This window comes from Antennarius striatus, chromosome 4, assembly GCF_040054535.1.
Source record: "Antennarius striatus isolate MH-2024 chromosome 4, ASM4005453v1, whole genome shotgun sequence".
Lineage (NCBI taxonomy): Eukaryota > Metazoa > Chordata > Actinopteri > Lophiiformes > Antennariidae > Antennarius > Antennarius striatus.
In genome coordinates this window covers 25,406,719-25,434,329 of record NC_090779.1, presented here as the reverse complement: position 1 = coordinate 25,434,329, position 27,611 = coordinate 25,406,719, and the positions used below count along the sequence as shown (strand labels likewise).

General features: G+C 42.0%; 2 protein-coding genes and 2 long non-coding RNA genes across 5 annotated transcripts; 2 read left to right on the top strand and 2 right to left on the bottom strand.

Moving 5' to 3' along the window:
* On the bottom strand, positions 1-12,001 carry ampd3b (adenosine monophosphate deaminase 3b). 2 transcript variants are annotated; one of them, XM_068312445.1, is made up of 16 exons: positions 11,802-12,001; positions 9,739-9,802; positions 6,991-7,213; positions 6,721-6,889; positions 6,290-6,455; positions 5,856-6,075; positions 5,577-5,706; positions 5,255-5,449; positions 4,821-4,952; positions 3,385-3,548; positions 2,960-3,086; positions 2,624-2,787; positions 2,384-2,504; positions 2,128-2,301; positions 1,843-1,953; positions 1-1,198 (listed from the first exon to the last, which is right to left on the bottom strand). In XM_068312445.1, exons 2-16 carry the CDS (start codon positions 9,794-9,796, stop codon positions 1,025-1,027), a joined length of 2,328 nt encoding a protein of 775 aa, XP_068168546.1. In that variant the 5' UTR covers positions 9,797-9,802; positions 11,802-12,001; the 3' UTR covers positions 1-1,024. The 2 variants fall into 2 exon arrangements, with proteins under 2 accessions (XP_068168546.1, XP_068168547.1); XM_068312446.1 differs by lacking the exons at positions 9,739-9,802; positions 11,802-12,001 and adding an exon at positions 8,742-8,986.
* On the top strand, positions 292-6,382 carry LOC137593588 (uncharacterized). The gene is made up of 5 exons (XR_011035140.1): positions 292-421; positions 4,695-4,805; positions 5,257-5,377; positions 6,002-6,140; positions 6,250-6,382. It is a non-coding gene; the product is annotated as an uncharacterized lncRNA (long non-coding RNA).
* Positions 6,385-27,583, top strand: LOC137593589 (uncharacterized). The gene is made up of 2 exons (XR_011035141.1): positions 6,385-6,519; positions 27,178-27,583. It is a non-coding gene; the product is annotated as an uncharacterized lncRNA (long non-coding RNA).
* On the bottom strand, positions 16,172-18,999 carry admb (adrenomedullin b). Its single transcript, XM_068313618.1, has 4 exons — positions 18,864-18,999; positions 18,491-18,606; positions 17,927-18,052; positions 16,172-17,556 (listed from the first exon to the last, which is right to left on the bottom strand). Exons 2-4 carry the CDS (start codon positions 18,592-18,594, stop codon positions 17,274-17,276), a joined length of 513 nt encoding a protein of 170 aa, XP_068169719.1. The 5' UTR covers positions 18,595-18,606; positions 18,864-18,999; the 3' UTR covers positions 16,172-17,273.
* Positions 27,584-27,611: the final 28 nt, after the last annotated feature.

Genomic DNA, 27,611 nt, shown 5'->3' with positions numbered 1-27,611 from the left:
TGTTGTGCAATCTTTATTTAAAAATGAAAAATAATAAATGAAATTATGAAAAATAATAAACATGTAAAAGTCTTATAGAATATTTCCCTCACATCTAAGTTTTATTCACAAAATCATGCAATGTGTTATTGGAATGGCATTTCTAACAGTTCCTTTATTTCTGAACTATATTCGGGGCAGCAGTGGCTCAGCGGTAGAGCCATCGTCTTGAAGACAGGATCAAGCCCAGCCATCGGGGGTTCGAATCCCGCTCCCGCCAGAACATCCCGGAGTGTGAGCTGATCGTGGGAGGCGTCGGCTCACCCCCCAGCCACCGAGGCGCCCCTGAGCAAGGCGCCGTCCCCCGCCGTCCCCCCCACAAGATGCTCATTGGGGCGCAACCCTCGTGCGCGACCCATCACTCCACCTCCATTGTACCACTGTATGTCCTCTCTCACTAATTGCATGCCTACAGGCCCCTAGTGTGTGCTGTGTTCAGGGGCCTGTAACCTGTATCACATGTGTGTAATTAACACATATATATATACATATGTGAGTGTGAGTGTAAAAAGAATTTCCCCAAGAGGGATAAATAAAGTATAGATTATTATTATTATTATTCTAGGTAAACCAACCTGTAGCATGCACTTATGTGAGGGTTGTAAAAAAAAAAAAAGTGACACACATGAGTATTAGCAACACGACCAACAATCAGCTGGACTCGCTTTAGGTTGGTTGAAGACTTTTCACTTCTCGTCCATAGAGGCTCCTTCAGTTCTGACTGGTAGAGAGTCCAGGTACTTTAACTCCTGTTGGAGTAGAAAACAAACAAAGGACCGAACTATATGTTGACGTGTAACCCCTCGATTATCAAACTTCACCAGATTGCTGCCAACACACGTCTAGAAAGCTCAGCACGTTGTTCTAAATTATTTTTCATATATCCACAACTTCAAGTAAACTTGACAGGTTCTTTTAAAAAATATAATACCCCTTTAACCATTAGGATGTATTCAGCTATAGCAGGTGATACCATAGTCAATCATTAAGTTGGGCAAGTGCCAACATCCGTCTTGACTGCATCCACCAGGAAACTGAGCTCGTTGCACAGCGTCTCGTATCGGTAGGCCATCCGGATTTGTGCCACGTTTGTCCGGCGGATGTCGTTTCCCTCAGGTCCGTCCTGAAGGTAGTTGGAACCAATGAAGTGTTTCTTCTCCTGTGAATGAGACCGAAAAAAAACGTGTAGAAGTACACATCCCAATTGGGAGGTATCTTTGACCCATTCGGGAAGGACACGTTAGACATTTGGGTTGGTTTTGTGATGTTAGGAAAGAAATCCTACATCCAAGCAGCAGGCAGTGGCATTTCACAGGTGAAACTGTTGTTTATATAATTTTTTAAAGATGGTCTATCAGTCTCACAAACAAATAAGGCCCAGCAAAAAGGCTTTGTTAATTTTTTATTAAATCCTCTGTGGTGAACACCCACTGACATTTTGTACATTTATCTGACTCCCCAGCTCTTTATCCAGTATATCACCAGAGTCGCTGAAGCTGCCTAAGACTACAAGTAAAACCTCAAGATCTATATTTAAAATTGGATTGGTTTGACATTTTGGGTTGTTGAGGTAATGGTTTGACCCATCAACCACAATTATTGGTTAAAAACCGAACCATACAGTTCAGTTTTTTGACTTATACAGCTGCCTAATAATGTACTCTTTGGCATGTCTGCCAACCACAATGGAAAAAGGGAGAAGGGCGAAGGGAAAATATGCACAGATTGTATCGTCATCGCCTTTCTTCACCCTCTCCTAGAAGCCTGTTTTATAACTGATGGAGCAAACAAGTGGGAGGTTACCTGATGTGAGAGTCCACTCTGTAAAACACTATTCCTGGCTATCTCACACAAATCACAGGTGCTCAGCTTCCACAGCTGGGCGGCGATGGCGTATTCCTCCATTAAGGCCTCCTACGCAAAAGAGCGTTAAAATGTCACCAAGAACTTTTGGGTTGCGTTGCGCATTTTCAGAAACAGTGTGGACATGCATGAGAACGATTTGTGAAACATCTAGAACCATGTGGTCTGTCAGGTTCAGTGTCAACGTGAGAAACTCATCCTTCAGCTGGTTCCTGTGGTTCTGACCTTTGTGTAGTGGAACTGCATCGGGTCGTCTGTGGACAGGGACACACGCAAGCCTTTCTGTAGAAACTCTCGTAGTGGGTTCTTGGAGTACTCCAGGAAGAGGCTGTTGTTGCTCAGGGGGGACATGGCGATTGGGATCTGGGCTAGATAGTACAGGTACTGCAGCACTGGGCTCTGGAGAGGAAGAGGAGGAGGATGTGTAGATAATGAGTACAGTAGCTACACGTCAAACCTCCATCGGAATCCGAGATGGCACCTTCTTCAAGTTGAGTCCATGGGAGATGTTGTCAGCAGTGAGGAAGGCTGAGACCAGGTGTGTGATCGAGCCGGCCTCCCCACAGTGGGGACGGAACTGGAACGTGTTCAGTCCTCGCTCCCTGTGGGGGGGAGGAAACGAGTGACTCGAGTGTGGACAAATGTCCCAAGAAGTGAGTAATTCAGAAAGCGAGCACATCGTGTGTGATTATGGTTGCAGGCGTCAGCTGGAAGAACATACTTGCGCAGGTTGTTGAGCACCATGATGTTAGCGTACATGTAGAACAGGTAGTAGGTGTAGGGGGGGTTGTCGTCTGTCGTCCACGACTCAGGCTTTGGACTTTTGTAAGAGAACAGGTGGTCGCTGTGTTTGGATTCATCGTCCACGCTGTCAAACCCTGTTACCTACAGGACAACGCAGATGAAGATCTCACAGCAGCAGAACCAGGAGAGGATAAATCCTGCATAACTACATGCAGAGGGTCTGCTAATGCTCAGTTTGTTCCAAGAATATGAAAGTAACACGGAATAAACACAGCCAAACTAATACATGGCTGCCATCTCAGAAAAGACATACATATTTCAGGAACACGTGTGTTGCTTTGTGCTGCTGTGGATTGACCGTAGCCTCAAACAGGGGGAGGAAAACATTCTCCAGCATCTTGGCATAGTTTGGTATTAACTTCTTTGACCTGAAGATGTCACTGCAACACAAAAGAACTAAAGTTAGTTCCTGGAAAATAACTATTTCAAAGAAAGAAAAAACTCAGCATTAATATTGTTTTTCTGACTCCAGTTTATGGACAATTTGAGCATTTTGATTTTAAACTATCAAGAAACTGAGAAATGAGTTTTGGTTTTATTGGAACCATTATTTATCACAAGTTTAAAAAAGTTTACAACAACCTTATTAAAGTAGACACTGTCCCTTTTGCACTAAACTCATTGTGAAGTACAGTATTCCTTTGCCACAGTGTTGTTCTTCTTTCACTGGACACTTACTAGATCCTGGGGATCTGGATCATCCACCTCATGTTGGGTGAGTGGACCTTTTGCTGGATGAACCAGGATGCTAGGCTGTCCCACTCACTGGTAGAGCGTCCATAAATGGACAGTCGGGGCTCGGCATGCTGGTACTTACTCTCCTCCAGCTCTTTGGCCACTTCCTAAAACAGACCAAACCACAGGAAGCTGCTAGCTGTTTGATAAAGCAGAAGTCATTACTGGTAATTGCTCAAAGTACAGACAGCAGATAACTGTGTCACATCTGCACTGTTTCCAAATAATCTTAAGCAAATTTACTTCATACTGCAGGGCATTTGCAACATACTCTAAGCAACCTAAAAGATTGAAATGTTGGGTATATTTCTATAAAATGCATCCATGTTGGGATTAGAAAGAGAAAATGTACTTGTGATGCCAGATCAAGGTATCAATTCTAAAGGTATCTACTTAAATTCAATTACAAAAATGCTGCATTTGTCCCCAATGGGCAAATGAAAGCACATAAAGTAAAATACACGATAAACAGAAATGTAAAATATAAACAGGTATGTGCAATGAGCTAATAAATATTTTTTAAAAATCGTAAAACTAATAAAGATATCTGTCAGAAACACAAAGGTATGTAAAGATATCTTTGTTCTATTTCAGTCTTTTTTTTGGTGCAAAAATACTTAAATTAGATTTGAAATAAATTAAATAGTATGTTTATTTTTGTGTTATACTAAAAATGCGTTTCAGCCTCAAATTTTCACATACTTGGCTAAATAGTCAGGGTTTTTTTCATGACACAACATCTCCATTCTGTTCGACTCTCTCGGTAAGCCCAGAACCCAGAAAATGAAACAGCTAAATGGAATTCAGCTGTTGGTCCACTGTTTACATGTCTTGTCTTTCTGTGACTTGTCAAAACGTCTTCAGTAAATGAACGCTGTTTGACTTCTTTTGAAGACTTTTTCAAAAACTCTGGTTTTCATTCTCGTTTTTTCATGGGCTTTGTTAATTTCTCACAGTTCCAGTTTAGCTGCATCCAACATGAATATCAGCAGAAATCTAATTAGACTGGGTAAGTAGAAACACTGGGCCTTTAAATGATTTGAGTCATACCAGAGATGCCTGATGGGTATTATTTCAATAAATACTGACAACTGCCCATTGTGGATATTCATTGGATAATAAATTAACTATTTTTTTGATTAAAAAGTTCATAACCCATCGTTGACACGCGTTCATGGGTGAATAAAGCCAACATGCAGTGACCGGAGACCGGTGATGTAATAGTCCACCATTTGTTTTCATGTCCACCTCAGAAACAGCCGTCCACACCGGAGACGATGTGTACATTTGATCATCTCTGTTTGTGGACTTCAAGCGATGTATCTGCAGATCGATTGGAAACATGATCAATCTGCTGCGCACCTGTACGTCCCACTCACCTTGATAAGACGTGCAAAGTAGTCTCCTTGGATGTAGTTGTCTGTTTTTAAGTAAATCATTCGCAGCTCGCTGGCGCCCACCGGGTTGTACTTGGAGTTGAACTTATCAAACCGATGAAATGTTTGCCTTCCCTGAGAGAGTAAATAATGAGAGCGAGTGAAACTTGTGTACCCATGTAAACTTTTTCTTTCCAACAAAATGACTCTATCGATTATTTTCAGATTGCATAATTAGGACAGCCTTCCTTAGAGCTCGCAGTCGCTCAGATGATTACATAACAGCACCATGCAAATGTTCTGAACAACCTTAATTGTAACCTTGTGTCAGTATGTTAATAAGAAACCACCACAAACTAAATTCTTAGAAGGCAAAAAATATTACTGGAATTTTGAGTGTTGTTTTGGAGCTTTGACCTGAGTGATTTTTTTCTTACAGCGTGCACATCCAGAGAGTCTACGGTGAGGTCATACGGGTCCTTCTTGAGATTGATGAAGACTTCCTTCAGCGTGATCTTCTGACCGTCTTTCTCATGGACCACACGATCTGCCTCCGTCTGGTATGTCGTCTTTATAAATTTCAGCAGATGCTTCTGGTTCATGCAGGCAGCAGCGTGGATATGCGTGTCCACCTTTGTTTTGACATGAAGCAGACGGAGACCATGCCTTCATTGGACAGGTTACAGTTCTATAAAACCTACTGAACGTCGTGGGTTGACAGGTGTTTTGTGTCTAACTAACTAAAACCCACCAACCAACCTTTCTGACGTTGTAGAAGTCTCTGTGGGGAACACCTTTAAGCTCTTTCAGCTCTGCCATCTCATTCAGCATTTCATGGAGGTAGAATTTAGAGGCTAAAAAGTTCAACCGTCGGTGACAGTAGGTTTTCCTGAAAGGCGACAAAAGATAATAAGGAATGTCATATTTAGAAACCATTTCCCTTCAAACCCTCAAATTCAAATGAAGTTTTGAAAGAGAATTTTTCAAAGTAATCTATTTAACCCATAGATGCTCAGAGTGTTCAGAACATCTGCTCACGTTGGTCCGTCAGCTATCATTGCAAGGATGTAACTCAGGTCTATGGCGAAGGTCTCGAGGTCGGGGTAAGGGAGGCTGTGAGGCTTCTGTTGTTTCAGGTCCTCTGTGTTGTCATAAACATGGACTATACCATCCTTCATCTGCAGCTGGTAGTTCAGGTCCTCAGGAATGCCCTCCATGGAGTACGGGTCCTCTCCTTCATGAGGGACAGGCCAGATGTCTACATATGAGAGAAGGAATAAACACCATGGCAAATCAGGAAAGATCCAAGTTTTGCAAGTCGGGGTAAGAACGAGTTTCTGAATGTTGGTTCTGATTTTTCACTCTTAATTATTTCATGTTGTTTGCATCCAGAGAAGTGTTCTTACTCTTGATCTGACATTTTGACCTGTAGAGACTTTATAATGAGAACAAAGGTCTCTAAATGCACCTACCTGGCCGGATCTCATCCTCCTCCCTCCATGTCTCATTCTCTGCGCTGCGGAGGAACTGGCTGGTGGTCCTGGGGAAGCTGTGGTAGGCCAGCCTGGAGTATTTCTCCCTGATGAACAGCGCTGCAAGGAGACTCTTGGCTGCCTGCTCATAATCCTCAACTGTGATCTGGAAAGGTCATGAAGTTTTTTTTTTCACAACTTGATTGAACTAAATTGCCCAAAGCGGGAAGGTAAATATTATCATCTGTGTTTTCTGAATGATAAAAAATTGAATCTGAGATAAAAACGTGACTTTTCCTTTGTCAGAAGGCACTATGGTGGGAAGATGGCCATCCCTTTTTTTAATATCGCTATAAACCAGTGGTTTTGCATTCATTTCAGTTCCAGTTCCAGTGTGTTAGCATGCAAACACGGATGTTAATTCTGTTTACCCCTGCACAGTAATCTCCACTGATGGTCACTCTCTGGAAATCTGGAAATCCCTCTTCTAGAGTGGGTTCCGGTGTGGTTGGTGGAAACAGGGATGAGGAGGTGCCGTCGTCACTGGCATGAATCTGTATGGATAACGACTGCGAGCGCTTCTTCATGAAAGTCTTCTTCCTAACGACAAAGGCAAAACATTACGTTTCCTGTTTGTTAAGGTTCAGCGCAAAAACTGGCAGCACTTCCTGTCTGTGTTAAGATGAAATTCCTTGGCCCACCTCTTGACGCTCTCCTGGGACTGCTGCTCGGTCAGCTCCCTCTGCAGCGCCCTCTCCCTGTCCTCGTGCAAACCGATGGGACAGTCTTCTTGCACGGTGTACAGCGCCAGAGCGTCTTTGGTGTCCTCCTCCTTCAGGGCGGAGACGTACACCTTCTCTGCCAGCAGACGCACCTTCTCATCCACCTCACTCATTGACATTCTTTGGAAGAGCCGCGGCATTTCTGTTCAAGGTGTTGAAGTTTTGTTAGAATTGGCCGTCTGTAGTGATGTTGTTGTGCTATAGTGATCGTTTGTGGTCTCTACACCGTTTTCATGCTAGGACAGGTTAGCATCTGAAATCCGCTGACAGGCTGTAACTTCATAATTGCAAAGAATGTTGGCAGCACTTTATGATGAGGTGAGTGGTTGCAGTAAATACAAGCACCAGGAAGTAGATGGTGTCAGGGTCAGGAAATAAACTTGGCATGTTTTGCAATGCCTCATCGAAGCTCTCACTGGTAAACAGGTCTTGGGTGGCTGGCTTGTGTTTCAATTGCAGCTTTGTGTTTCTGCCGGAGCGTCTGTTACGGTAAACACGGGTCATCGCTGCCCCCCCACACTGCTGGTGTGAACAGGGGGGTGAAGGTCATGCTTTCTGGGGCTACACAGCAGTGGAATGGTATGCAGCCGGGAAAATGGAGTGGAGATGTTTAGTTGCTATGTGCCGTCACTGTTACCAATTATAATGCTTGGCTGTCACCTCTACCCATCTGAAAGAAAAAATGGCTTCTATACAGACGACTCCATCAACATCGACCGTCACGTTGTCCGTGTGTTCTGCATGTTTCCAAGGGCGGTCATTCCTGAGCAGCCTGACAACACGTGTGCCCCCCCACCCCCCACCCTGGAACAGCTGAGGTCTGATGACCTTGACCTACATCCGTCTGTTTTAGAAACCTGACCACCAGGAAGCAGTTTGGGTCTTAATGTGTGTCGTAGAACTTTAAATGATATGCTGCTTCACGTGCGGTTAGACTAATTGTTGGATGTTTGCAGGAATATTGAAATGATTAACTTCAGAACTTATATATTATTCATCGTAATACAGAGGATGCACAAATAGCCGTAGCAACAGGGAGCAGCGTGCGTGCTTCACAGTGTGACATCTCGTCTGTATCCTCATAATGAAAACATGTGCAGTTGATTTTCCACCTCTCTGCGTTAGCTGCTAACTGCTAATGATTGGTTTTTAAGTCTTCAGTTTCTAGTATAAGTCTAAACTAATGTCAAACAGCACAGCCCATTTCTGATTTTCTACATGGTGCTAAGACTGAAGTGTAATCCTGTGATGTTTCTACCTCCGCCCTCAGATCAGATCTACACAACCCACCCATAATGCCTTACGGTAATACATTAATGCAGGACATTAAGACAGAATTATCTGTTGCTTTAACGTTAGTTGTAGCTCTTAGCATGCAGCTGACATTTGCAAAACCCTTAAACGTGCATTGTGCTGATTCTTCTTTACTGGCTTGCATTGAAGGAGTTTTTGACCTCCTCTTGACAGTTTTGGAAAGCATGTTTCACTCCCAGCTTTGCTTCAAAATATTTCCACACTGCTGACATTGTTCCTCCTCCTCCTGCATGTTTGATTATGCATCAGATCATTGAAAGAACTTCTCAATAAGTAGTTGTCATGTAGTCATCACATTTCATATCAGTGTTACTGCACAGTTCCAGAACGAGTACAGGAAGCTATCTCTCTCTTACCTTCCGTTGTGATTTTGGCCATGATTGACTCTCTGCTGTTTAGCCAAGAATTTCAGCTTTAATGTGTCTCTTCTAGACTTTCTAGGATTTTGCTTGTGGCTCCACTATTTTGGTATGTTTGCCACTTGTCGTGCCTCACAGCACACTTTAGAGTGTTGCTGAAGCCTCTCGGAACTGTCACAGCTGTCCTCGGGTTCGGTCTGTCTTTGCCGTGTCTACGATGTGCTTCTCGTGGGTTTTTAGCCCCGACTGCTTCGGTCAGGCTTTGCTCTGCTGTTTATTTTGCACGGTGGCTGTATGCATGATGCAGCTGTTAGTTGTTGCTGTCTTGAGTGTCTCTATTTTTGAGTTTTGAGATCGTCAGGGCAACAGGGGCTGTTAATCCATGCTGGTATGTCACAACTGGCTGCTAACATGCACACTGCTATCTGGTCATAAGGTCACATCAATCCTTGGGAAAGTACAGTTTGAAAAATGCTTTTATCAGATGACAAAGTTAAGTATAGCTTTGGCCTGTGGCCCAGTATTTGAAAATAGAAAAGCCATTACTGGAAGTAAACATTTCAAGTATTATTGGAAGAACCAGAGCAGAAGTAGAAAAACAAACTGTCCTCTGCAGTGATGCCATCATGGAAGTATTGCAGCTACACTCAAATTTTAATTTTGTCAAGGGATAAGAGAAATTAATATTATTGGTCTGAGGGAAAGCAATGGTTTCCTTTGAGAGAGTGTTTCAGACATTAGTCATTAGTTTAATTAAGTACTGCCATCCCAGTTTAAACCAGTTGAACCTGTTGTCATTTGTCTACATGTTAGTGTCCTGAAGTTGAATGTAGAAACTTCCCGTTTGGTTTACTGGTTGTGTTGTCAGAAAGCAGTGTGAAAAAGTGTATTGTGAACTTTGGAATGGGTGTGTGCTGCATGTTTGCCTTTAGCTGAGCCCAGTTCTCATATATAACATGCAGTGTATTCATACTGTAATGAAGTATTTACTCACCTCTCCCGAAGCTGGGTGTAGACAGCTGCTTGAGCAGCGGTGCGTTCTTCTTCTCCATTTTGATCTGGATCGACCCAAGAGAAGCAGGATCTCAGTTAACAATTCATAACCCAGAAAGGTTTTAATAAACCAGAACTCCCAAACTGGTGCTTCTTGTTGACATGAGATCGATGTTAATGATGTGATCTGGTTCAGCTTCTCAGATAGAGCTGTGGTGACACCAAGGTGCAGGAAATCCTTCATATCAGTTGTCAAATAATATTCATTTTAAAATTATTACATAAAAAAACAATATAAAAGGTTGAATTTGGTTTGATGCTGGAGTTAATGTTCATTTGACTGTTCCATCAGAGTTTTTTACTCTGATGAATTTATTTATTCACGTTACATATTTATGTAGATATTTTTGTGTTTTGTTTTGTTTTTGTTTCTTAGTTATTTCTATGCAATAAGAACTTTTTTTTTTCTGCAATTTTGCATCAAATGTTGTTCCAGCTTCAGAATAAGCCTACAGAATGTGCTGTAGGAGAAGTAGGAAGGAGTGAGCCTCTTTCACATGAAATGCTTTGTTGCTTCTGGAACATTCTGGGTTTTTCTTCCTGTCAGAAGCATGTCTACACATCCAAACATGGCAGTGTTTGGTCATGCCGCCCTCACATCTCTGATAGGCTTGTGTGAAGCTCTTTACTTCTATGTACAGGTACATGTATACATGTTTTAACATGTGGAAAACATATCAAACACTCTAGATTAGGAATTTCTGGGATGACCTCTGCTCCGTGGGGCAGGAGCCACTTATGATTATTAATAGAAGGCTGTACTAACAGCCCCAGGCCCCTCTTGTCATGTAGCGGTGGGTATTGTAATAGTTCAGTCACTCATCTCCTTGTCCAGGAACTCTCAGTTCCAGCCCCGGGTCCATCTCAGGGTTCTGGTGCAGTAATCTACCCCTGAACTGGGATCTAACATCCAATGTTCACACACGTAGAGCCAAACCTGGATATCCTGCCAAACGCGTGGCAGGCTATCCATCACCCAGTGATCTGATGCACACATCAGATAACTGATGTGTGCATCCTTTGTTCCCACTCATGCCGGCTGAGTTGTGCCTGAACGGTAGAACGGTACCTGAATGTGTGTGAGAGCAGCGCTGCTTTGACCTGTGATCAGACTGAACTGTTAACTCAGACCCGTCGCTCCCCTGTTTTATGTTAGATTCACCTTCAGAGCTGTTCAATTCAAGAACAACTAACGGCTTGTCTTTAAGGGGCAGGTTTAGTTGCTTGTATGTAAGAGTATATTTTGTAATGTAATCTAATCTGGCAAAAATGCGTCTCCAACGGGAACTGGTGAATATTTGTATGACTGAGGGGTTAAAATTGTATTTTCTTCTTATATTCTTGATTAAAATGAGGCAGAATTTTTAAATAACAAGCAATGCAACAGGTCCAAACTTCTTTTTTCACTAATCTATGACCTTCCTTGGAAATAAGAATATTCAGGGATGTAAATGTCCTCTTTTTGTTGAAAAAAATTTTTTTTTTTTTACTTTGAAATTTGGATTAGTTAGAGGCCAGTGGTGTCATGAACATGTCTGTTGAAGGTTCTCGTTCATGCAGGCCGTGGTTATCCAGAGACATTCAAACAATTCAACTGGACTTCCTCTTGTCCAAGAGGCCGGTAGAGGTGGTCAAGAACGACAGAACCAATTTAAATGGATTTGATTAGAAAATGAGGGAACAATTACAGTCATAGAAAGCTGGGAGAAACTTCATAAAATGTTCTCAGAAATTTCATTGTGAGTCATCGGGATTCTTGTTCATTCAGACGTGCCTCGACTGTTACAAAGACAACAGCAGTTTGTAGTCATAGAACAAGTTCTGATTTGCCTTATTGTGACAGATAATCAACATCTATGGTGTGTCTGCTGCACCCATACAAAGTACGATAACTGCTGGAGAAAATCAAGAGTGAAAGTGATTCAATACCCCTAGAGGGAGTCTGAAATAAGCGTTATGAACTACATTAGGAGCAAAAAGTCATTGTGATGGTAAAGTACTTACAGTTGGAGGAGCAGTGGATGTCAGCACCTACTGGCACCGTTGGGCTCCACAAGATGGGGGTCTTCAACCCGCCCACCCTTTCACTGCCAGTCTCAACAGAGTGTTTAAGTTAAAATGTAAAGATCTCAAACTCAACGTAGGTTTTTAGGATGTTTTCAGAGGTGCTCAGAGGATCAGAGGAAGTGCTGTACTAAGCTGTCATATTCAATGGGCTGAAAAATTCGGATGTGTAGACCACACCCCTCCTCGTTTACTCAGGATGTATTTGCAGTTCTTGGTGTGGGCTAAGTTCTGTAATTTAGGGACATTAAAGATTTTTGTCAGATGATACCAACAGGACAAAAGTTACTTATCTAAGTTTAAGCTTTTTTAGAAAACAAAGGTCAAACCTGTCCACCCAAGTAATTGTTAGAAACTAAAACACCTGATGATGTCACCCATGTTTGCTGATTAATGTCAGTGTTATTTTAGCAAAGTTAGCGTCGTTGTAATCATTGCTGAAGAACATGAGTGAGACAGTTTGGTGACAGTATCACTGAAGACCATGTGCTGTTTAGACTGGGGCTCAGGTTGGTCCAGGATGGAGGGGTAAAGCTTACAGCGCCACCTCCTGGAAGAAAATGAGAGCGTTCTTGTCTGGTTCTCGGGATGAACTGTAAATACGTAGAAATGAGTCTCAATGTTCTAGTATTACTGAAAAAATATATTAGTGTTTAATTATATGTCAGTAAAGACATTTAGGTTATAATAAAGACACATTTGAAGTTACCACTTTTGCACAGGGCGATTTTATCTGCAGAAATGTAATGCGGCATTTCTCAAACCAACATCAGTGTTAGCTACATGAACACAAATTACTAAAATGTCACTTTTCCATATTTCCATGAGCCTTTGTGCTCTTAACTCATAATGGTTATCAATGACTGGTGCTCGCTTTGCACGCCCTGCTTAAGGCAGTATTCTCTGTTTCTATTGGCTGACATATGGGAGAGTTTGTATTGTCTTCACTGTGTTTTTAACAAATCATCGAAAGTAAGACTTTACTCTGTGGTTTGACTCCAAGAAACGAGTCCAAACCCACCTGTGGATTTCATTATATGGATGAAATTTTTGGCTCTAAATAAGTTTTGGAGAATTGTTGAAACATTTTCTTGGAACTAATGGAGTGGTGAGAGAACTTCTTTCTCCTCTTACTCGATTTATCTGTTTATTCCTTTTCCATTCTCTTTCTATTTCTGACCCACATCCTCATTCAGATATGATTTGAAGACAAATGTCAGACTGCCATCTGGTGGAGAATTCATGCAATTTCATAAAAATGCTTGAACTAAAGGTCAGTGAAACTAAAGTCTCCAGGTGATTGTGATTAACATCCTGTCTGTCGCGTCTGTTTGGTGTGGATCACAACCCTTCATTCAGAAAACTGAGAAACCTTTAGCTCCTCCATTTTACAATGTAAACAGGCACATCCTATATTTTTTTGTTAATAACTGAATTCTAACAGTAATTTTGACCTGATGTTTCTCACATACATCAAAACATTTCCATCAGTAGATGGTGCTGTAAACCTGCTGTGGATCTGGAGACTGGAGCGTATGTGTGTCAGCCCCAATGCTCTTCTGCATACTGCATGTATGCATGTGTTATATTTAAGAATAATTTTTTTTTTAAATTCTTAAATATAATAATAAAAATTAAAATTAAAATGTGCTCATATATAAGTGTAAAAGAATTTTCCTGTTGAGGATTATGAAAGTAACTTAAATTTTAAACAATGCAACGCTGGCCATGCGTCCAGGTGTACCCCGCCTCTCACCTGTGGCATTCTGGGATAGGCTTTAGCAACACTGGTGACACGCAAAGCAGAAAAGAAATGAATGAATGAACAATCTTAACAGCAAAGCAAAAGGTGACGACAGACTGTTGCTCTCCTTCAAAGGAACTTTTGTTTTATTGAACTGTTTTATATTTTCTCCTATTTTCTCCTGAAAATGAGCAGCAAAGCCGTGTTCTCAACAGGTAGGAGGTTCATCATCACCTGAGTAGTGTTTGGATATAAATGAGTTCATTCACTTGATTCTACTGCATTTGGAAAATATCATTGCAAAAGGAATACAGAGCAGTTCTAGGATATATTGTTTATTTTCATTTTTCTGGATTTTGGTAACGTGATGTCCAGCAATTGAAGTGACAAATGATCAAAGCCACAAGTCAAAGTGAATAAATTTGATCAATTAGGAATGTGTAATAATACAATTTTTATTTTTTTGATCACTTCAAAATTATTTTTTCATTAATATCTTTGGTTTCCACGAAATCTGAGTTGTGTTATTTTTTGTGTCAGATTCTGGTGAAAATTCTTCTGTTCCAAAATCATGAACGCCTAATATTTGAACAATGTCTGGAAAAAGTAAAGATGTGAATGCAGAAGGAAAGATATTCTGTCCATCTAGTTAAACCTGATAGATTATGTCTTTCCTGATGTTTAGCCTTAATATTTGAGTTGTGGTTAAAATGACATCATGAAATATTAGAAATTCTGTCATCAGTCCTACCACTAGTACTGTACTACACAACACTGGTGCCTCCACCATTGTCACAAAAATTTGACTAAGTCGAAAACGTTTGTTTTCATAAGAAAATTCTCACATTGACACGTTTAGCATTCCGCATCCTTCTGGAATTCATTAATGAATTATAACCATATTTCGCAATTTATTATTTCATTGAAGAAAATTTAGGAATTTTTATTACCTTTATTTTTATTACACGATCTGTTCATGCCGAGGTAATTTGAGTATTATTGACTCTAATTATGTTTCATGACTTGGTAAAAAGCCTCTCTTGTTTTTGACGAAAGTCAAAAAGTGATCCAGGATTCCCATCTGTACCTGGATGGAACTCAGACTTTAATCAACTTTTCCTTGGCCCAAAGTCCACCCTTACATAGAATTTAGTAAAAATCTGTTGTCAGCTGTTCAAGACATTACAGAAAATCAAATCTATTCAATGACATAACCAATGCGTGTGTCTGTCTAGTGTTTGCCTCTTTGTTTACAAGAGATCTCACAAAGGTATTTACAGACTTCTATGAAATTGTGAAGCCGGCTGGGCTTTGGGACGAGGTCCATGTGCTGATCCAGTGTTTGTCTTTGGTTCTGCTAACACTATGAGAGGAATGCTTTGACTTGTGTTTGATTTATACGTGTAAATTTAAAAACTAATATTCTCTTTTGAATTCGGTAAATGGTAAACAGTCTTTTAAAACATGCTTGTCGTGTTCTAGTTTTTGGCTGGTCAGTGATGTTGGGGCTTTGGTGAACATTTATTTTATGGTTTTGTTATTGAGCCAAATTGTGGTTTTCTAGCGTTTGGATGAAGCTGCTTGATGGATTATTTGTGTTTTGGATTGGAGCCTACCAGATACTGGATTATTTATATTTGACTTTTGACAGAATGAAAGATAATATGATGACACAATACATTTTTTTAGATTTTCACGCTCATAAAATAGGGAAGTTATATTGACATTCATCCCTTAGATTTATTGTTGTCTTTCAAATAATCGCTTCAAACACCAACAGTTCAACAAGTGCTTGTCCCTGGTCTCCTCTAAACAAACCTCACAGCAGAAACACGTCCAACCTTTTCAAGCTTTGTCATATCTGTTCCATATTTTCTTTTTACATTTTCTGCAGCCTGAGATTGATTAATATGATCAGTTTATCATCTCAAAATTTAAAATAGAAGTCCTCAGAACTTTATTGAGGTTAAAGCGCGTCCAGTTCAGGAGGAAGTCCTAATCTAAGTGACGATGGACACATGCCAACTTTTTTGCTCTACATATAACATAAAACACATGTGATACTTGATTTTCATTGAAAACTTAATGAATATTTTGATAAAGGGGTTCCTTATTTTAAATTGGAAACATTTGTAAAGTCAAGGGTTTTATGCATTAATTTCATAGAAGAAAAATGCCGGTTGATGTCTTAGTAAAATGTCCAGTTTCATGTTCACAATGACCGCCGCATACGATCAGAGGAGGTCGAATTCCATAGTGATTGCATCTCTGCTCAAGTCCCATTTGAGTGTTTGGAGACTGAAGGGGAAAACACTGTTCATTCATCAAAACACGTCTTTGCCAAAAGATAATTCCTTTTGTTAATACACTGTGATTATGCCGTTTTAGGAACATGTTGACCTGAGGTGAATGTAATTTCAGTCCATGTGTTCTGAGGGAGTGCAGCTGATAAATCATGTTATTTTTAGAATGGAATGTACACTATTCCTTCACGTATATTCGACTTGTTCTAATGCTCAACCGTATCCTCTCACGATCTCACACAAGCACGCAAATAAGTTTGACGTAGCATCAAATTATTTTTATTGTTGCATTCATTCATTTATTTTTAAAAACAAAAGACACAAAACGTACAAGATGTTGTAACTCGTGTTACATAATACCACGTCAAGTCCTTGAGGATTTATTTATTACATTCAGAGAACGAGGCAGGAATACTTCAAACAAAAGCCGTAAAGATGAAACGTTTGGCACGATCACATTCACAGCTTTGACCAGTTTGAAGTAGCGTAGCTTGCGTTTGTTTCACATTACCCGTTGTAAAGCTAGATGGCAGCAAAATACTGGAATGACCTCATCGAGATGTTCTCCATCACTGTCCACAGTGTTCAAAGTCCAGCCGAGAGCTGGACGACGAGATTCGGTTGCCGCGTCTGCAAAACTCCTTTCATATAATTAAAGTCCCAAAAGGAAGAACCACCACAGTCACACAAAGACAACGGATATAACTCTCAAACTTAATTAACAAGAGCAGTATAAAAGATAAATATTTAACAATTAGGTTACACTTCATTGAAGTTAATGTGTGTTGGCTGTATAAAAATATAGTTGTTTGATTAAATAAAAGGTAGCTGTATTCACATTTTAAATTGACATATTCTGAAGGGTGTATAGACGAGTACATGTCGTATAAATTGCACGGATTGAGCAGTTAACTACATTCAGTTCATTTGTGGAAGGGTCCTGCTTGGCGCGCTTTGGGGTCCAGTAACTTCCTTGAGGAAAACGATGTGTTGCCTTCATGGCTTTGGTTGCCCCTCAGCTTCAGGTGCATATCAGAGGATCTTCAGGGGTTGTTTTCCGTCTCCACTGCGAGCACTTTGGAAGATATTCTCGTCAAGCCGCACAGTTTTTAGCCTTGAATTCATCCATGAATCACACGCTTGTTTGGAGACACCTTAACTTGAGCAGTATGTTTTCTAGGAATCTAGCTTTCATCCAGTGCGACCCGAGAACGTCTTCTTCTGACGGACTGCGCTGCTGGAACAGCCTCTGTTTCTGCCTATCTAGTTGTAAATCTTGTGGAAAACCTCTGAGGGGACTTATCTTCTTCTGCTGTGAGCAGATAACCCCAACGAGGCTTCTTCCTTCGCCTTTCCAGTCCTGTCTTACGCCGCGGTGCATGTGATTTTGTGTCTGCAAAGTCGTTGACCGTCTTCGGCGTTCCATCTGTCTCCTGTCTGGCTGGCAGCTTGGTTGACTTCCTGGGCTGAGCGGCGACGGCGTCCGTAGCCTTTGGAGCTGATTTTCTTCTCGGGGGCATTGGCTTCTTTTTGCCAGTTGTTAATCTGGTGCAGTCGGTGCAGCAGGTCTTGGTATGCACATGTGATGAGGACGCAGCCGGATGACTTGGAGGACGCTGTCCTCTTGGCTCTGACTTTTAGGCCAAAGCTGGGAGAGAAAAAGACATATTTATGAGCTATTTTCATCCAGCTTTCCAGGATTGTTAAATCCAACCTGGCAACTAAGAGCACATGGACAGAGACAATTCTTCTCATATTTATCTGATCTTCACAAAGATTTATCACAGCAATAGAGGACCGATAATTCACAGGCTTGGTGCCGATATAAAAATGTCTTTTTTGTCACATATAGATTTTACACTCCTTTAAAATCAGACATCTGGGGCGCCTTCCAATCCACGAAGAACGCACTGATATGGGGGTCTAATAGTTAAGAGACACTCTTTTTTTATTATACTGGCTCGGTTCAGCCGTCACGTAGAGGCACGGAGAGTCATAAAATGTCTCTTCGTTCTTACCTGGATGGAGGTGAGACTGCTTTTGCATCCTCATCCTGCTTTGATCCAACGTGGAGGTCAGAGTGTTGCTCATTGGCCGTCGCTAAACTGCTGTTCTTCACACGATTCTGCAGCCATAATCTGAACCTGAAACGGGGCAGAAGGGTGTGGCAACGGGATTACAGCCTGAATCAGATTATTAGACACAAAGCAGGAGGTGAAATCTTTTTATAGCTGATAAAGAATCTTCTTGGATCAGTTACCGGCATCATGAAGGAAGCATGATTTTTGTTTCTTGTTTCCTGACAACTGTATTGGGTTCTATCCCACCAAATCATGTTAAATCCTGATTTTACATGTGTAGGTCATGTTAAATCATGTTGACCTAAATTATTTTCTCATAACCAACTTAAAGGTTCATAAATAATCCTTTCTTTGTTTCGATTGTTGGCAGATATTGTATCAGGTTTAGAAATTTAAAATACATTAAACCATCATCCTTTCAAGTTTGCATTTTTCAACCAATAGAAAACCATAATTCTCATAAGATATTTTCTTCATTAGAGGCAGGAGGATTCATCTCACCTTCGTTTCATGCTGGTGTTGATGTCTCCTCTGGCACCTTTCACCAGTGGAAGCATCGTGGTGAAAACACAGCAGCAGATGACCGTGTGCACGGCTAATCTCATTTTGGCAGGAAGCTGCGAGTGGAAAAGACGATAAACATATTTAGGAGGTCAACTCCACGCGATTGATTAGTCTATGACAGCAGTGAAGAGCTTCATCGTCTGTTGGTTTGCCAATTAACAGAATCCATGAAATACAAAGTTATCAGCACACAAAAGTCACAAGTGTTTACACAACTCCTCATCCTCCAGTGCCACATTCCAGGTTTGACAGGACTTCAATTTACAGCAATCTTTAAAACAATCTGTTCTGTGCTGTAAAAGTCACTTACCAGAGGGGATGGCTCGCAATGCAATGTAGAGTTGTGATGTTCATCAAAGGGTGATGTGTGTTCTTAAGTTAGGTGTTGTGTCCAAGGTTGGAATAGTATATACCATGAGTAGAAGTCTGAAGTTTATACTGCTAGCATGGGAGGCTTTATAAAAGCAAGGAGGGAGGGAGCTGTACCTGAATGCCAGACCCAGTGGGAGGGACTGTGGTACAGTTCATGTCAACTCCATCCACCCCACATGGAGACAGCCTAACCAGAAACATGCTGCAGGAGACTGTCGTCGAGTCAGCAATCCCCAGCGATGGCGTGACCGATGCTTAATCTGTGTAAATCTCAATGCTGACTCCACATCACCCGTCTCCGAGAAAGCACTGACACGACTTCCTCTGTGCGTTTCACGGGTTCTGTAAACAGCCCCTGCAATATCTCCCCTTTTTCCAAAAGTTTATTTTGACTTTCTCCATCCATTCACAGATTATTTTTTTTCCTGTCTTTTCTCTTAATGTTTGCGCTAACAGTGGTTATTTTGAGACGTTGTGAGCGTGTGTTAAGTAGCCGTGAAGGCTTCGGGGCAGTTGAGGTGTGTAAACGTCGTTAATGGCTTCTACTTCTCAAGGGCATGTGTTCATGGATGTCTCCGTTTCAGTGGAAGTTAGCCACCTGTGGGAGAAAATCACCACTAAAAGCTACGTCTGTTTAAATTAAGATGGTGTTGCCATGGTAACCGCACGCCCTGTGCTTCATTGTGGACTTGTCGACGTCTAGATGACCGTTTAAATCATTCTGAGTGATCCTGCTAACTTGAAGTTGTTTCCAGGCGTTGGATGATGGTCGTTTCTACCTTCTAATGTGGTTTTCCACAAACATGGAAACCACCTTAAGGGCTCCATATTTAAAAGATTTATTTGCCGTATGACTTTTGAGCATTACCCCATAGATTCTGTTAATTAGCGTCAAGTTGCTTCTGGTGAGTTAAAGGTGATCTTACTCTATGATAGTGGAATGGTATCACAAAGATGCTAAAAGGTTGTTAGATGCTAAAGGCTAATACTGATTCCACATCAGTACCAGATATGTTATTGATATTGGTGCACAGTGTTTGTAACGTGGTTGTTTTGCTGTGTGATTTTAGCGTTAAAGCTGTCGGTCCCACTGGTTTCACCCCATAAAACTGGACCTGAAACAGTTCTGGAATGCGTTGTTTAAAAAAGTGTGAACTAGAGCCGCCACGATGACTCAATCACTGGACTGAAAGCAAATCGGGTTATTTTATAATCACTTCAGTTGTTTGCAAGTCCAAAATGTCAAGCGTGTTTGTTTTAGGTTCCAACATGGAAGGATTTGCTGTTCTTTAAAAGTTTTGGAGTTTGTTGCTGCAGGTTGGACAAAAAAAGGGAAATGAATCATAATTAATGACTAATAATCACCAGATTAATTGTCAATGAATATAACTGATGTGTTTTTTTGTATGCAAAGTAGAACACTTACATAAACTGATGCAATACAAGAATAGAATGCCTTGATTGGAGACACATGCGGCCTGTTTGAGGAGCCTAAAAGAGGGATTTGGTTATCTGTTGTCATCCATTCCAGATCTTTAATCAGATTTACTGAACCTGTTTTGCATGGCTGTATTTGTACTATTACATATGGGTTGATTGCATCCATGCCAGGAGATAAAGATATTTTACCCACGTGACTGATTCCAGTCAGATGAGTGTTTATGATGAATGTACGTTGGTCAGAAGCTGAAGCTGATTCCGGTCAGGGTCAGTAGAACACAGTGTGAGCTCAGCGCTGGCTCACACCCATCATGGGATATTACTGGATTTGCTTTTTATAGTTTCATGATTACATCGGAGTGTGTTTGTTTTTTGTTTTTTTCATTATTATCGTGTAAATTAAAATAAATGCTGTTTTATAAACGGCTCCTCTGGTATGTGACAGCACGGCGCTCCTCGTGGGGTGGAAAGCAAATCCTGTCTCCAAGCTGATGTGCACATGTCTGAATGTGAGGCCTAAGCATTCCTCTGCTGCTCTCTCCAAACAATGGAAAATCACAGTTGTGTGTTGTTTGTGTGCGGAAAACTACAAGATCAGATATTGAACAGGTGGAAAATATCAATTTCCTCACGGGAAAAGCAACGATCCATTTTTTTTTTCTTCTCCCGACTGAGATAAGATCAGAGATAAGAGGATGACGGGAAGCGTAGCTGTTCTGTGTTTATTAATAGGTTTAGAAGTCATCGGCATTCTTTAGATGAACTCATCAACACGTGTCAAAAGCAGCATGTTCACCTGCTGTCATTACACAACCCTGTGTGTACGTCACGGTCAACCTGTGCTCTTAGGATGAATATTTATGAGAATGGCTGTATTTACTTTGGCATTTTTGATGGTGTGTAAATTCTCAAAAACACACAATTCTTAATCAATAGCTGACGTGGAGGGGTTTGAGACAGTGGTTTTTGTGTGTTGTGTTTAAATCCCAGTAAACTAAATAAGTGTTGTAATTCATCCGGAGCCCTTTGACTTCCACACATGGAAGAATTCGTCACTTGTGACTAAAGATGAGAAACACTCACCACGAGGGTTGATGGGGGTTATTTTCGTTGTTTTGTTTCTCACTGAAACGGGACGATGAGGAACAACATCCACGTCGTCTTGATGGAACACAAATAGATCTGGAGTTGCGTTTTTAAATCCCGTGGCGTTTCAGATTTACTGCATACCGATACGCTCCACCCTCTGCTCTTCATTAAATCCAAACAGTAATCCTAATCAGGAGGATCGGGTTTAACTGTCAGCGGGGTTTTATTCCCACATGTGGAAAAAGAACCAGTCATTAATTTCAAACAGCGCGCCGCTGTAAGAGCTAAATTATCGTCCCCTTCACTTTGTATTGACTCAGACATCATTTTGAATCGATTGTGAATCAAATTGTTGCCGATTGCCAAGGATTTAAACCCATAACAGTTCATCCTGGAGTTTTGTTAAGATAACCACTAAATCTAGTCGTCCCCGCTGCGTTCGGGTCGGGTTTATTGTTGTGTGTTTCTGATTTACGCCGTGTGGGACCAGCGGGTCCGGAGCGCTGCCACGGGGCTCCAGCACATAATCTCAGAGACACTGAGTCCGTCAGACGCAGGAGGCATCATGGGATATAAATCTGTTGTGATGGGTTTGTGTTGTGAGCGCGTTATTCCATCCGTGGCAGCACGACGGCAACACACTGTTATTACACAAGTGTGTATGACTGACGTTCTTCCTAATGTCCTGTAATGAGGACGACACAGCAGTGTTGTTGGTCATGATGGAGGATAAAGTTGTGGTCTCCTTGACAACCAGGGAGCGTGATAAACGGTGTTGTGTTCCTGATCAGGGCCCGACTGGATTGTGTTCTGGTTTCTAATGTTTGACATTTATTAGTTACATTAAGGAGTAGTTACATTTAGTTACATTACACTGAGTTACATTTAGTTACATATATTAGTTACATTAAGGAGTAGTTACATTTAGTTACATTACACTGAGTTACATTTAGTTACATTTATTAGTTACATTAAGGAGTAGTTACATTTAGTTACATTACACTGAGTTACATTTAGTTACATTTATTAGTTACATGAAGGAGTAGTTACATTTAGTTACATTTATTAGTTACATTAAGGAGTAGTTACATTTAGTTACATCTGGCCCTTTGAGGACAGCCGTGATGCTGATGTGGCCCTCAGTGAAGATGAGTTTGACCCCCCTGCTCTACAGTAAAGGTGAACATCTCACCTCGTTTGACCCCCACACGCTCCCATCATGCCCCGGGAGTCTGTCTCTGGGTGTCGGTGAGGTCCGGACTCCCATCATGCCCTGGGAGTCTGTCTCTGGGCGTCGGCATGACTGAGAGCTGACACACATTTCAAACGTGTTATGATTGTCTTTCAGCTCCATCAGAGCAGTTTTCCATTATCAAGCAGTTAAAAATGTGACTAGCGTGTCAGAATATGGAGGGGGGGGGTGTGGTGGGGGGGTTGTTTCATAACAAACAGCAAAGTGATTTTTGAATGCCTTAAATTCCAGGAGTGTTAAGACGCAGATGTCTGAATCTGACTGACATGACAAAGGTTTAGATGTTTCTCAATTTAAAACACCACACCCCCCCACCCCCCATCATCTTTCATCATATACACAAAGATGAACAGACAGTTCAGACATAAACATTTTAGCCTCGTAGCGTTGATAGAAGAACAGTCAAAGGTTCGTGTCCCCCTCTGGAAACCGTGATTCTACAAATATCCTGAAAATAAATCCAACATGGAGACACGCTGAGCTCATACATCAATGTTACTGCTTCATTAAGACCAAATGACTTCATGACCAGTCAGAATTTGTTGTTTCTGTTGTTCATTTATGACTTTATTCACTAAAGATATTCTAGTTTTTGCTGTTTGTCTCGGAGGCGGGGCGAGGTTTCACCTGGTTATTCCAGGTTTGTAAGGGAGTCAGATCATCTTTGAACTGGCGCGTCAGCATCAGCAGGAGCTCCATCCTTTATCTTCATCCTCTATCTGTGATGATGAGTTAATGAACACACTTTTGTGAAGCGCAGATGTTCCCTCACCATTACCTTCAGAGACGCGGCTCATAAATAAAAGCGCGACGGAGCACCTTGTGACCCGGAGCCGACACACGCGTGTGTTTTATGGCTGTCGTGACTGGTGATGGTGGATTTTCTCTGGTCTCGTCGTAGCATCGATAACGCAAAGACGTCAGGGATCGATTTGGACTCTTCTGACATTCCACCGGGGGGGGTGTTGGATGGAAAATGGATTTTCAAAGCCAGAAGTCTCAGCACCTGGCAGGGACGTCATTGACACTGAACTGTCAACCAACCTCGGATATATAATTCATTCTAGCCAATAAATATCTCATTTCTTACTTTGTTGAACATATCTAGAAATATTTCTGCACAAACCGACTCCGTGTGGGTGTTTACTTTAAAAAACATCTGTGATAGACACGGAAAAATGCTAATGTAATAACGCTGCTTTGAAAGCCTCATGATGTCCAACTCATCTGTTTCTTAGTTAGCAGCTTCACCAAACCGTAAACACAAAGTCTTCTTAACTAGTCTGGTGCTTATGTTGATGTTTTTTCCTGTAAAAATGCTCATTTTTTTTGGACTTTTCATAGAAATATTATTGAAGGTGAAGACAGCGTAAACGGTTTTATTCATGCAGTGGTTTTGGCTCCCGGTCTAATTAGTGTCATTATTGAATCAAGAGTTTTTAAATCAAAAATATCAACACTTTAAAACAACAGGAAACATCGACATCCTGGAGCAACCTGTTCGAAAAAGACAAGTAACCCCTCCAGTCCTGACTGTTCTTGTTATTTTTATTCCAGAACGACCAGCGGAGCAAACATAAATCACATTTCTGAGATGTCTTGGAGTTTTATTCCACGTCGTCTTCTCTTGTTTCTGCAGATGGAAGAGTCTCAGGTGACTCATAAACGGATTTCAAAAATATTGTGTTTAGTTTGGTGATGCTGTGGTGTTTACTGGATTTAACCGAGGCTAACCGCCGCGTGTGTGTCATCTGTCATGAGGCACCTGATGCTGGACTGTTATGTTCTTATTGTTTCTGGGAATTTGTTCAAACCTTTTTAAATGTGGAATGAATGCAGCAAATGGTTTCTATTTTTTTTTTTTTTTAAAGAATTCTATTGCTGGTTATATAACCTTTATAAAATCATCAACGTCCACGGAGACGGTGAGGGATTCTCAGGCATTTATTGAGTTTTTTATGACAGGAGAAAGAGGTTTGTGCTGCTAGGACGTTATCAGGAGATGAAGGCTGTGTGTTTGAGTGAAGGATGGCGTTTACCGTCAGCATCACCTCATCAGCACTCGACCTTCCACCTGAGAGGAAGCGCTCTGACGACTCGCTGACCTTCGCTGACCTTCACACCTCGTGCGTCGGTATTTTTAGCACCGGATTCGTTCTTCTGGGTGAAATTAGTTTGGTTGCTTCTTAACAATGTCGGAGGAGGAGGAGGAGGAGCGTTCCAAACGGGGATGAGTGGTGATCAGTCAGATCCAACTGAGGGAGTAACCTCATGTGCTGGAAGGAGCCGAGCGGTCCACGGGGGTTGGTCTTTTTCTTTTTTCCACAGAAACACTTGTGTTTTTTATTTGCGCCTTGCCACACATTCTTCTGCACTCATGGGGGACGAAGAGGATGAGACTCCACTTTTGAAGTCTGTCTTGCCACGTAAAGCATTCCTCGCTGATAGAGCCGATCGACAGCCGATCGACAGCCGATCGACAGCAGATTGACAGCCGATCGATAGCCAATCGACAGCTGATCGACAACCGATGGCCTCGCTGTTGCGTTATGAACAATTATAAAGAGCAGATTTAAAAAGATGAACGGTGTGTGTGTGTGTGTGTGTGTGTGTGTGTGTGTGTGTGTGTGTGTGTGTGTGTGTGTGTGTGTGTGTGTGTGTGTGTGTGTGTCCCTTCAGGGACACCATGCCTGCAGGAAGCGGTGTGTATTTGCGTTGCACGCGTTTGACGTGTGTGTAGGTTGACCTCTGACTTGTTGTGGTGAACGTACAATCAGGAGGTGGATCAGGAGTGGCATGCGGCCCGGCTTCAGCTCAGCTCTTTTTTGCGTTGTCAGAATATCTTTCAATGTGGAATGAGCCGTCGAGATGGATGGGTTCGATTTCCCCGCCGCGGCCTCGGGTCCGACGCGCTGATTGGAGCCAGATCCACCCTGAGGCCTCACGACGTCTAAACGTCAGCCGTCGGTTTGCGTCCCGCATGACGCCGAGCCTCTCTCACGACACATCGTAGGTGTGAAGCGGGACGCGGCTGATGACTCCTCTCGCCCTCTGGTTCCGCGTTGATTCTTTATGAGGCGGAGGAGGACATCTGCTCGCGTCGTTGGCCCTTACGGGAATTCTCCGGGGGTCTTTTAATCTTCCAGAGATCTTTTAATGTGAAGATGCGGAGCTGCGCTATTTTTATCTGCGCTGCTGCCAGATGCTCCCTTCACCTCCTAATCGGAGCCGATCACACCCCTGGGGTCCATCAGTTGTCATCTGCAATAGTGGTGAAGAAAGTTAAATGTTCTGCAGGCATTTTATTTTACTGTCCCAAGAGAACCTCCGCTCCATAAACCTCCAGCGGCCCTGGGGGGCTCCGGGAACCTCATTCGCTGTAAATACCTGAATTCCTCAAACTTTCTAACCCTATATATTTTGATTTCCTCGGACGCCTTTGGACGCTTTATTTCTCAAGTGGGGGGGGGGCAGTGAGACCCTTTAACCCCACCTTATCTATACTTTCCAACTTAACCCACACACACACACACACACACACACACACACACACACACACACACACCCTGCGATGGATTCCAGATCGGGAATTTAATGCATTTCTGTTTCGAATCACCTCCCAGGAATGCGGCGCGCGTGCCACCAGCCTCATGACCTCAGGCTGATGAGTGTGTGGATGTTTAAAGGAGAGAGGGATGATGGGATGCAGACGCTGCTGGGGGTTGTAGGGGGTGGAGGGGGGGGGTTGACAGAACGCATCCGGCGCAGCACTTGGCCATCTTCTTGCGTAAAGCCGTGTCGGTGCAGCTGTGGTATGCGCCCCGCATCTGGAACGCACATTTCTGGGACTGTTGAGTGTTTGTTTGGTCTGTCGCCGCTCGCTAACATTACGTCTGCTGCACGACACCGGGGGGTGGGGGGCGCTGCTTGTTTTTATTTATTAAAAAGCTGATTTTAACGTTTGGGCTGCACAGACTTCATCAGGTCGGAATCCGGTTGTCTGGAATGCTGCTGAAGGACATTGTTCCTAGTTTGCATCGATCACACATATCCAACGCTCCTCGTCGGGCTGCTGACGTTACGTTTGTGTGGAGGTTGTTGGTTCTAATCCATCAGTCTGGGCTCCAGTGAAAGATGAAGAACTTTATTGGATTTCTGTGTCACACATGGAATCAGTTAGAGACAAAATCTATCACAATATTACACAACTCCGACTTTAAGTTATCATAAGCCCTTCACCGTCCAGACGCGAAAACGTGAGTTATAATTATAGAATGGTGTTATGACACCGATATTAGAATAATGTATATTTATGTTTTACGATCGTAAGATGTGGACAAACCACCCAGATAAAAACACTTCTCCCTCTCCGTCTGGAACAAAATGTCTTCTTTATTATTACATATTTGTAAAATTCTGTTATTCAATACTTTCTGGTTCAGCAATGTTTTGTCTATTTTTCACATTACAGGTTCTTCTTCTCAAAAACTCCATCGTACTTTTTTTTTTGCTGCTATTACCTACGAACCTGAAGAAGTTGGGACTCCTGATTGGTTGGTGGCGGCGATAGAAGACGTTTCTTCATATTGATGGATTAAAGCTTCCTGTTCATCCAGTCTACCAGGAAACGTTACTTCACGTTCAGCGTTACCTCCGCCGTGCTGCCCTGATGGGAGGACGAGGACAACTTCAAGAACAATTCACACTTCACACATCCTCTAAAGTCTAAAACCTTCTTTTTATTACCTGCTTTATTTGAAAATGAACCTTCTTCTTGGTTTTGACCAGTAGATTTAACCCACAACTTAAGCAAGTTTAGCTCTGAGGGCTCTTTCTTTCACCTTTGTGACGTTTCTCATTAAAGTTTTGTTTCTTCATGTGTTCCCACAGAATAATTAATTAATC

Bases quoted from the DNA above. Each gene is read 5' to 3' on its own strand.
- ampd3b (XM_068312445.1), bottom strand. From the start codon at position 9,796: ATGGAGAAGAAGAACGCACCGCTGCTCAAGCAGCTGTCTACACCCAGC. The intron at 2,302-2,383 runs GTGCCATCTCGG...CTTCCTCTCCAG, and splicing joins ATGGACTCAACTTGAAGAAG to AGCCCAGTGCTGCAGTACCT. The intron at 1,954-2,127 runs GTCAGAACCACA...TCTTTTGCGTAG, and splicing joins TGCAGTTCCACTACACAAAG to GAGGCCTTAATGGAGGAATA.
- admb (XM_068313618.1), bottom strand. From the start codon at position 18,594: ATGAGATTAGCCGTGCACACGGTCATCTGCTGCTGTGTTTTCACCACG. The intron at 18,053-18,490 runs GTGAGATGAATC...GCCCCGTTTCAG, and splicing joins AACACCAGCATGAAACGAAG to GTTCAGATTATGGCTGCAGA. The intron at 17,557-17,926 runs GTAAGAACGAAG...TTTCTCTCCCAG, and splicing joins GCAGTCTCACCTCCATCCAG to CTTTGGCCTAAAAGTCAGAG.